General features: G+C 61.4%; 2 protein-coding genes across 6 annotated transcripts in view; both read right to left on the bottom strand.

Moving 5' to 3' along the window:
- Positions 1 to 2,578, bottom strand: part of Selenoo (selenoprotein O) — a 12,997-nt gene extending 10,419 nt beyond the window's left edge. Inside the window, exons 1-2 of the mRNA XM_023702533.1 lie at positions 2,454 to 2,578; positions 712 to 786 (exon numbers count right to left, since the gene is read on the bottom strand). Coding sequence (XP_023558301.1) covers positions 712 to 786; positions 2,454 to 2,578 — 200 coding nt within the window. The remainder of the gene's footprint in view (positions 1 to 711; positions 787 to 2,453) is intronic.
- Trabd (TraB domain containing) overlaps positions 2,310 to 9,995 on the bottom strand; it is an 11,890-nt gene continuing 4,204 nt past the window's right edge. The window contains exons 1-10 of one of the 5 annotated variants that reach the window (XM_023702589.1): positions 9,684 to 9,709; positions 6,878 to 6,942; positions 6,567 to 6,645; positions 6,103 to 6,269; positions 5,792 to 5,932; positions 5,210 to 5,320; positions 4,975 to 5,114; positions 4,643 to 4,842; positions 4,431 to 4,542; positions 3,322 to 4,292 (exon numbers count right to left, since the gene is read on the bottom strand). In XM_023702589.1, the coding sequence (XP_023558357.1) occupies positions 4,115 to 4,292; positions 4,431 to 4,542; positions 4,643 to 4,842; positions 4,975 to 5,114; positions 5,210 to 5,320; positions 5,792 to 5,932; positions 6,103 to 6,269; positions 6,567 to 6,645; positions 6,878 to 6,907 (1,158 nt within the window). In that variant the 5' untranslated portion in view covers positions 6,908 to 6,942; positions 9,684 to 9,709 and the 3' untranslated portion in view covers positions 3,322 to 4,114. Of the gene's footprint in view, positions 2,957 to 3,321; positions 4,293 to 4,430; positions 4,543 to 4,642; positions 4,843 to 4,974; positions 5,115 to 5,209; positions 5,321 to 5,791; positions 5,933 to 6,102; positions 6,270 to 6,566; positions 6,646 to 6,877; positions 6,943 to 9,683; positions 9,710 to 9,995 lie in introns of those variants that run through there. The other 4 variants (XM_023702591.1, XM_023702588.1, XM_023702592.1 and 1 more) reach the window with 4 other exon arrangements.

Below are 9,995 nucleotides of genomic sequence, written 5' to 3'. Positions count from 1 at the left end.
GCCTGCCTGCCTGCCTGCCTGCCTGGCAAGCGCGAGCTCCTGAGTCTGACCCCCGGAACCAAAAGTAAAAATAAGTAAAACTTGTCCAGCAGGAGCCTGAGGACAAGGGCGGGCCTGTGAGAAGCAGGCCTCACACAGGGCTGGGCCCTGTCCCTCGCACCTCTGCAGGAACCTTGTGTCACTCTCTTCTGGAAAGTGACCTGTTTTCTTATTCTCCCGTCTTCTGCGCCTGTTACTTGTCCAAAAGGGCAGCGATCCGGGTAATGGGGTGCTGGCTCCCCAGGACAGCATGTGGGAACCCCAAGGACGCCCACAGGCCCAGTTACTCCTGGGGCCAGTGCCCAGGCCAGATGTTTGTGCAGGTGCTCAGCATGAAGGGTTCGGATGCTCCCTCGCCAATCTGGCCACAGAGTACAATCTGAGACCCTGGGCTGGACCCAGGACACTGGATGTTCTCTCCTGGTGGTGGTGCCTTTGTCCCAGCCCTCCCGCCATCCTAGGAGCCGCATCCAAAACTTTCTCCTGGAGCCCCAGCTTGGGTATAAGCCCCTGTGTAACTCCCACTCTTCCTGTGGGGTGGTGTGACCAATGGACTCCCTGCTATTGGGTGTGGGGCATATAGGTGCTCAGGACCTCTGGAGCCCCCTCAGCGCACACATCGAACCCACCCTGTGGAACCCGTCACCCCCATGGGCAGTCTGGGTTCCCCACCTGGACTGCCACGGGCCACAGGCTAGTTCTCCCACTTCCCAGGCCAGGGTCCAGTATGGCTGAGCCCTGCCCACCCTGGGGAATCAGGTGGCACTGGGCTGTTGAGGGTCTGTGAATGCCAGGCTGGCCAGGCTCACTGCCTTGAAGCCTGTGGGGGACCTGGTCTGCACAGAAGGGCAGTGGCCTCCCGAGCCCCAGTGGCTTGGCCTCTCTGGTCACACCAGAGTGGCTCAGCCACCTCAGTGACTGCGGGTGTTCTGGGTCCAAGTAGCTGGGTGGGCAGGAGCTGGTTTATCCTTCTGGTGCTAATGCTGTGAGCTGATGACAGTTTGAAGGTTCAGTGTGAGTGGTTCTGCTGCCTGGGCCATCATGATAGCTGGATCTGGAAGTGAGTGCCCAGGAGGCTGCAGCATGGCCCAGTGCAGGCAAGGAGGCTCTGCCGTGGCCTTCTGAAGCTAGCTTGGCAGTGTCCACACTGGAAGAGTGCTCACCGGAATCTCAGGCCAGTGTGCTGAAGGCACTGTCCTGGGTGTCAGTATGTCGGCTTCTCTCCCTGTGGCCAATGGCTTTCACACCAAAGCTGTCAGGCCTGCCTTACCAGCAGGACCCCAGGGGCAGGCTTGGGGAACAGCCACCCTTCCTGGAGTGGAGGCGAGGCGAGGTATTGGGGTTGCCAGAACCTTGAGGGTCCCACCGTCCCTACCCTGCTTGCCCTTCTGCCAGTCCCCCCACCCTGCAGCAGTCTCCCAGCAGTGTCCCCAGCCCTCCTTGGATCTCCTTAGGTCTCCAAGCATGGTGCCCACATCCCACAAGTCCACACCCAGATCAGCCGGAGATGTCCTTAGCCCCGGAAGTGTTTTCCTGCAGACGTGGGCACCCCTCCGTCTGTCAGCTCTGGCTGGCCCCAGTTTTTGCTCCATCTAGTTTCTTGTGGGATCCAGCCACTGCTCCGGGAACGGGCTGTCTCCTGGGCCTGAAGAAGACTTGGTCTGCGCCCTCCTAGGTCTCCAAAGCTGGATAGTCCTGCCTGTCTTGACTCTTGAGCCACAGTCTGTCACAGAGAGCCTGGCCGGGTGGACAGTCGATGGCCTTGGCCACTGGGGCAGGCGCCGTCTCCAGCACCCACATTCCCTGCAGTGACGCACGTCTTACTGCAGTTCTGTGTACCAGAGTAGTACAGATGAATTCAGGTCCTGAAGACCAAGGTGGAGAGGCACGTTTCCTAGGTCGGGCTGCTGTCCACTGCGACATGAGTACCGTACTCTGCTTGGACGTACCCTGGGTATCCATCCCAGGCCTGAGTCCTCCCTGCTTAGTATGCAGAGATTGCTTTGTGTGTTTGGGACGAGTGCTCACTGCTGAGTTGCATCCCTTTTCAAGAAGGGGTCTTGCCCTGAACTTCAGATCCTCCTGCTCAGCTGCCAAGATGGCCAGGATGGGGGTGTGAGCCACGTGCCTGGTGCTCCTTATGTGTGACCACCACTGTGTCACGACTGCAGTGACTTTTTTTTTTTTTTTTTTGGGTGATACCAGGGATCAAACTCAGGACTTCGTGCTTGCCCAGCAAGCACTTTATTCCACTGAGCTATCTCCCCAGCCCTGCGTGACTTCATTCATTCCAACAGAAGAGGGTATGGTTTGTCCAAGCCCCTGGATGTGAACAGGGCTGGGCAAATCCCTGTGCCTCTTGCTGACCCTGAGCACAGGCACCTGGCTTTTGCCAGATGCATAGGGGTGCTTACCTGGAGAGGTGCTGGTGACAGTGGGCCTTGGGGTTGCCCACCTGGCTCTGAGAACAGTCCTCTGCCCGAGCCAGGAGACGGCTCAGCAGTTTCTTACCCTTGTCGCCGCGGCTGGGCAGCACCATGCCCACTTCAGCCTGTGGGGGCCTCTTTTCCTTCTGAAGTAGCCCTGGCCCATGAAGGGTTCTCCCTCGCACTGCTGAACCCTGGCTCCAGCCCCCTGTGGACACCGCCAGCTCTGCCTGGCAGTGGTCTGGGATGCCCTGCCTCTGGCCTTCCTGAGTGGGCTCAGGGTGTCCTGCCTCACAGATGCTCCCACATGGACCCAGCACTGCTGGACAGGGATCAGGCCAGCATCGAGACGTCTTGTTGGGGTGACAGGCCCGAGGATGCTAGGCTGAAAGACCAGTCAGGCTGGGCAGGGCTGCTGAGGGCCAGGCCTGTACCCATCTGCTCCTTCTCACTGCCCATCCAGACCTGGGGCTCCAGCACCCGGCCTGCACCTGTGGAGAGAAGATGTGGTCAGGGCAGGCTTGGCAGTCCTGAAGCCCCCAGCCACCTATGGGCCACTTAGCTGCTGCCCTGAGCTGGTCCAGGCTGTGGAGAAGAGACCCAGCACCCTTTCTGGAGGGACAAACACGGGCATGAGGGCTTTTCGCTCCCCCGGCTTCCACAGGTGCAGGCAGGGCTCAGCACCCTCCCTGCACTGGGCTCAGGCCACCTGGCTGGGTGTGGGCAGGCACCAACCCACAGCGGGACCTGTGCGCTCAGCTGAGGCAGGTGTGGCTCACAGGACCCAGATTCACCTAAGTTGCATTTTGACACAGTACACACACAGGAGGTTCCAAAATTAGAATTTATTTTCATTTCTAAGGAACAAGTCCATGAGCATGAGACAGGGCTGCCCAGTGGCTTGGCAGCCCGGCCCAGTTCTACAGGGCTTCCCTGATTGGGTTGACAGTCAGCACAGGGACAACTAGACGTGGGGGACCTCAACATGTGGCTGGGGCAGAGTGCTGGGCACAGGCTGCCAGGGTCCTGAGGCAGGCAGTGTCCTGTTGGGCCGCCTGGGTCCATAACCCTGGGCCATGCCCACGCCCACTCAGGACAGAGACGAACACAAGACTCCTGTCTCACTGGACTTAAGGCTTGTATTTCCTGACATTTGCTCCAGTTTGCTTTTTTCTTTAAAGTTACCTGAGTAAAAAAATTTTCAGACATTTAAAAAAGCCCCAAACACAGAATCTCTGTAGGCGGAGACGCAGCTGGTACGCTACAGGCTGGTCCAGGGCGGCCACAGCTCCCCAGCCCCCAGTGGAGAGCTGCATGGCCCCAGCAGGTGCCAGGCGAGGCCCTTGGAACCAGACGCCTAGCGCACAAGGCACAGTGAGGTAGGGTGTGACCAGGGCCAGCCTGCCGTGGGCAGGGCCTGCGGGCGTCGGAGCCCCTCCCTAGCCTGCCACTTGGTGGCTAGGCCTGAATGGGTCCCAGGCCCTTGAGTAGGACCGCGGGCCCAGACCGTTAAATAATCCTTTATTGGGTGGGCTGGGGCGGGCAGGCGAGGCTTGACCTGGGCCCCCATGGGGGGTGCTTGGATGCTCCCAGAAGGCTCCTGGGCGGTGCGGGGAGCTGCAGCAGGGGACAGCCCTGGGCAAGGCCTCCTAAGGACCTGGCCGGGCTCCAGACGCCCTCTGCAGGCAGGACTGTGCCACCGGCAGTGACAGGAGGAGGCTCACGGTGCGGCGGCCCATCCAGTACAGGCTGTAGCCCAGCAGCCCGAAGAAGGCGGCCTTCACGGCCAGGCGGGACACTCGGCCCGTGATGGATGGTGGGGGGACACTAGGAAGGGAGGAGCAGGCTGGGCCTGACAGGGGCAGGAGCCCTCCAGCCCCAGCCCCCAGTGTGTAGGTCCCCTGAGGCCCATCCTACTAAGGGTGGGGTAGAAAGGGGGGACCCCACAGGGACAGCGGTGCTCACGTCATGATCTCCTGGATGTTGAGGTCTGTGCTCCAGTTCTTCTCAATGCCGGGCACGTGGCCCATGCCCACAACGCCTACGACCACGGAGGGCACGCACTTCCTGGGCTCGGCTGTGGGGAGGACAAAGATCAGCAATGCCTGTAGGAGCCACAGTGTTGTACAATCCCCAGTACAGGGGAAAAAAAAAAAAGCCACAATGAGAGAACCCACCACCGTCACTCTCACCCTCACCCTCACCCTCGGAGGCTCGGGGCAGCTCGAGGCGCCGGGCAGCTTGCCGCAGCATGTATGTCAGGTAGATGTCACGCTCAGACACAATGGTGCGGTGCAGGTCAGGGAACTCGCCGATCATCTCAGCCATCATCTGCTCCAGCAGGTCCTTCTGCTTGCAGCGCTCCACATCGTCCTTGCTGTGGGCAGAGGCATGCTGCCGGCCCACAGGACAGGCTGCTGGCCCAGGGCAGGTTCCGCCACGCAGGGCTTGCAGTTATAGAGGAGGCTGGCCCAGCTGGAGAGTGCCTGGGGGCCAGGGGCTGCCCTACCTGATGGGGTCCGACAGGAAGCACAAGCCCCAGGCCAGCTTGACCTTCTGCCAGAAGGACAGTGCGGCAATGGCTCTCTTGAAGGTGACAGGGATGGGGCGGTCGCCCAGGTGGAACTTGCAGAAAGGCACCTTGCTGGCCTGGAGCAGAGGCTATGTTGGGCACAGCCCTGCAGCTCACACTGCCCCCTCCCAGGGCTGGGTCCCTGCAAACGCAGGCCATGCCCAGCACCCACCTCCTTGAAGGCCTCTCTGAACTCGCCACCAGGGGCCATGCCCAGCTGCTCAGTGATGTGAGCCGACACCTTCAGCAGCAGCATCTGCATGAGCCCAGACATGAGCCCGTTCTGTGGGAGAGAGGCCATGTCAACCACACTGCGTATGTGTGGGGAAGGAGGCAGGTGGTGCCAGGCCCCATCCTCAGAGGCCTCCTGCACCAGACCACACACTAGTCTTCCTGGCCACTTTTGCCACACATGTCCTCTGAGGGAAGCTTTCTTTTCATGACAGGCAGGCTGCTACGTGGGGCACCTCACACTGTCATGGACACTGGAGGTAGTGTCAACCCTGGGCACACAGACAGGGGCACCGGTACAGAACACAGGACAAGGGTCTGCTGCCATGTGGTAGGGCTGGGTAGGCCATGCTGAGACCCCCGATTCTTGTCCAGCAGCCTGGCCAGCCCCAGCCCTAGGGGCAGAGCAGCATGCAGTTGAGCTTCTCTGGGCCGAGGCCAGGTCCCAACCAGGGGAGACCTGGCATGCTGGGCACAGCACGCGGGGACCCTGGCCCTGCCCTGTGCCTCCCCAAATGCACACCTGCCGCACAGCCTGCTGCAGCTTCTCCAGGCTGACCTCCTTGGCCTCACGCAGCAGCGTTCTCTCGTCCATCTTCAGCATGGACACCCGGTACTGGCAGAGTTCCACGACCACCACGTCGGGCTGCACCTCACGGATGGTCTGTAAGGCACAGTCACCCTGAGGGACTCCCCTGCTGCCGTGCACTAACACCTGGCTGTTGCCGCCCCTCAATCCTTTCAGCAACTGAAGTCAGGAACACAGGGGCTACGAGACTGCAGCACAGCTGTGGGCGGCCTTGAAATGCACAGTGGTGGAGGGGTGGGCCTCACCTTCACCACGTCCCGTTTGCTGTCGTCACTGAAGTGGGCAGTGCCCACTACGTACACCCTGCTCCCATCCTCAGCCACGAGCTGGGTCACCGTGCGTGGCAGGTTGGGCTGCTCTCGCCGCCGCTTCAACTTCATCTCTAGGAGCAGGCTGAAGGCATCCGCATCAGCTGCAGGGACAGTAGGCCCACAGTGGGCAAGGCCCAGCTCAGGGCTCTGGTGTGGTCCGACTCCCATAGCACAGGCCTCCAAGACTGGCTGGCTGCTGTGGGGCTCCAGAGTTCCAGGCATCCCTGTCACACTACTTGAACCAGGGCACTGGGGGCATGGCGGGGGTCCTGCTGCCCTCACCCCACTTATGCTCAGGAGCCCCCTCCTGCACCCACGGGCCAAGGCTGCTTGCAGCACCCCCATTTGCACAGAGGGTCCCTCAGGCCTCGCACCCCAAGGTTTCATGGGAGACGTACACAGGTTCTGGGCTTCTCCAGAAAGCACCCTGGGCACTGATGCTGAGGCCCCTGACGTCACGCCGGTTTCCATGTCAGCCTGGGGTGGGAGGGAGCAGTCAGGCTGGTGTCCATGTGCCTTGGAGAGGCTGCCTGTCAACTCCACCCCCCAGATTAGGACCCCCACCTTCCCCTTGGAGGGGCTTCCTGCCGGAGTACAGAAAACCTGGTCTCCACAGCAAGTCCTTGGCAAAGAATGAGTCAGAGGGACCTGAGGAGGCCACAGGGAAGATGATGTCCCTGTGGGAAGGCCTGGCAGCCAACACCCTCACCTCCTGAGGTGGCTGTTCCTCCCCTTCCATGGCTGGGTGGCAGCTTCTGAGCAGTTAGAAGATGCCTAGGGAAGAGGACACAGTCCTTACCTGGGGCTTGGGTTAACTGGAGGCTCCCTGAGCGATTCTTGCATTCTTTGCCCTGACTCTATCAGAGAAGGAAGCTGAGGTCTGGGTCCTGGATGAGGCCTAAAACCCGGTGTCCACAAACAATGTGGCAGGGATAGGCAGTGCCTGACCTGCACACCCATGGGTGCTCACAGCACATGCCCAGGGCCTCTGAGTAGTGACAGTATGCCAGAAGAGGAATTCTGGGGAAGGTAGTCCGGGTGGCACCCATGGGGGCTGGGACATTATCCAGGGAAGAGGGAAGGGTAAGGCTGAGGGAGCCCAGGGTAGCTTGCAGAGGGCCAGTTCACAGCATCAGGACTTACTGCTGTGTCTTCTCAAAGGACCCGCAGCTCTGGGGACACAGGCCCAGAGCGCTAGATGACACAAAGGGGATTAGAGTAATGCTGATGGAAGGGGGACAACACCCTCCATCAGACCCACCCGAAACAGCGGAGGCCCTGGCGAAGACCAGGGTCCCACTGAGCAGTGGACATGTGCCTCATCCTTCGGTGCAGCTCTCCCTGAGCTTCCTAAGTGGGGTCCAAAGGTATCCCATGCTTCCTGACAGATGCCACCTGGCAGAGCTGTTGGAGAACCCAACAGCAAGCTGTGAGCCGCGCGCAGCAGGAGCCCAGCAGCCAAGGAAGAGGCTGCAGGATCTAACCCTCGATGCCCCGGAGGCAGGGTGAAGGGTGCCACTCGAGGGCCAAGGGCAGTGCATAGCTGAGCGTGGGTGGGCCCTGGCCTGGGAAATCTGCTACCAGAACCTAGCAGCTGGATGCTGTAATGCCAGGGAACTAAAATACCCCTATTTGTTTTCAGCTGTGCCAACGCTGCGCGGCTCGTTCAGAGGGTCTGTGTACACGTGAGCTCTGCACCAAGGGGACCCTCAGGAGGAGCTGTGGCCCAGGGCGCAGTGGGCCCCTTGGGTTACTTGTGTCTCAGCATTGCAGCACACCTCTCGGAACTTTCACGGTCCAGAGAAAACAGCAAGCGAGCGTGTGGTCTCTCAAGCTTCTCCCCCGCACACCCTGAGGCCCTGCTGCACACTACCCACCATCCCCAGCTCCCAGACACAGGAAAGGAAAACCCCGTGGCACCTCTGAGCTGGCAGTGTCTCTCTGGGTATAAACAAGTGCCTGACATGGCACCTGGGACACAGGTGTATGCTAGGGTCCACTGAGAAGGGGGCGCTGTCCTGAGCCCAGCTGGGCCCTCTCTAAGAGGAAGTGGTGTGGGCAGGGAACAGCAAGTCGGGACAGGAAGCAACTGGGCTTCAAGGTGCAGGGAGGCCAGAGAGTCCAAGGACAGCAGCAGCCATACCCTAACTGGGCCTTCAAGTCCAGGCCTCAGGGCCAGCCCCGCCCTGAAGGCACAGTCCTGGCCAGTCTCCTCCACCTGGGCCTGGGTCTGGAGTCCACCCTATCTGTGCACGGTAATGGCCAGCCTATCTGGGAAGTGCCACGTCTCTGCCAAAGCCCACAGATATCGGGTCCTTTGAGTCTCTTTCCCTTCTACAGATGAAACCTGCAGACGCACGAGGAGGTGTGCTGGGAGGGAAGGCAGGACAGCTGTGAGCCCTCCCCCTTCATGAACCCGGAAGCCAGAGGACAGCCAGCTGGGGCCCACCCTGCACACCCACAACCTTAGCCAGACAAGGGATGGGAGACAACCTTCCATAGTCCAGCTTCATGGCAGCAAACAATTCTTATGGATGAGCAGCACAAGGCTACCAAAGCAGGAGGGAAAAAAAATCCTTAAAAAACATTCTGCGTGCAGGCGGGAGGCTGTGGCACTGCCAGCGAATGGGAGGAGACCACGTGGCCTCCCACAGACGCTCCGGCCACAGGACTGCGATCAGCCGGGCCAACCCACCCTCTCCAGCTTGTCCAGGGTGTGCCTGGGCATGAGGAGGCCAGGTGCAGGCTCCAAGTCAGGTGGGGCAGGAATAGTCCTGCCTCTGGGTGTCAAGGGGCTAAGGGGCCAGGAGCCCGGGCTGGAGCCCACAGGGGGGAGGGCAGGCCACCAAAAGCTGTCAGTGACCCGTACAGCTCCGTCTACGGGGGAGAGGGTAAGGCGGAAAGGCTACCGTCGTCCCAACACCCGGGTGCCTGAGATTAAATTTTAGAGCGTCTGAAGCTACGCTGCGGCGCTGTGTACTTTCCTCTGAGACACATTCAGCAGGTGCCAGTCCTCCGCTCTTGCACGGTATTTCCATCTGGAGACGGGAGCGCAGCCTAGTCCTGTGTCCCCACCTCTCCTTTCCAAACTGGCTCAAGCCCGCGGCACAGACCAGCAGACCCCTGGCTGCCGCCCCCCAGAACAAATGTCTGTCCTTCTTCCTAAAACCTAGCAGCTGGCAGGCAGGCAGCTCCTGGCCTCATCCCTGGTTCTGACCCCAGCCACACGTGTCAAATCAGCCCCCAGCCAGCTCTCCCCGCGAACAGGCGCGGCAGCGCCTCCCTCCCTCTCAGGCCTGCAGGCGACCCGAAGACACCCCTGCTGGCTGGCGCCCGTCCTGCAGCAGGCGTCCACAAGGCTACGGCCCCTAAAGATTCCCAACCAAGTCTGTCAGCGGGCCGAGTACGACGGGCGTCCCCACAGCAGGGATGTGGCTGGCCAAGCGCGTCCCCAAGCCACATGCCCCGTCCGGCCCAGCAGTGCGCCCTCTCCAGGCCCCTTATGAGGAACCGACCTGCCCCCGAATTCGCACTGGCAGCCCTGCCCGCAGGTCGGCGTCCTAGAAGCGAAGGCCGACCCCCCCACGGGGCAGCCCGCAGGCAGGGACGCCGCGCAGCTCCGCGAGCGCAGGAAGGGCTTGCGTGCCGGGCAGAGCGCCCCGGCCCCGGCCCCGGCCCGCGACGCCGCCCTGCAGCCTGCGGCGGGTAACGTCTGTGCGCGGACTTCCCAGCCGGGCAGCGCAGACGCCCGCCGCCCTCGCACCGTTGCTCCCCGGCCCTGCCCGGCCCGCAGCGCGCCCAGACGGGCCCCTGGCTCGCAAGGAGGG

The sequence above is a fragment of the Octodon degus genome, unplaced genomic scaffold (assembly GCF_000260255.1).
Source record: "Octodon degus isolate 3935 unplaced genomic scaffold, OctDeg1.0 scaffold00153, whole genome shotgun sequence".
In the NCBI taxonomy this organism is placed as follows: Eukaryota; Metazoa; Chordata; class Mammalia; order Rodentia; family Octodontidae; genus Octodon; species Octodon degus.
Note: the sequence above shows the minus strand (reverse complement) of the source record. Positions and strands in the feature narration are given on the sequence as shown.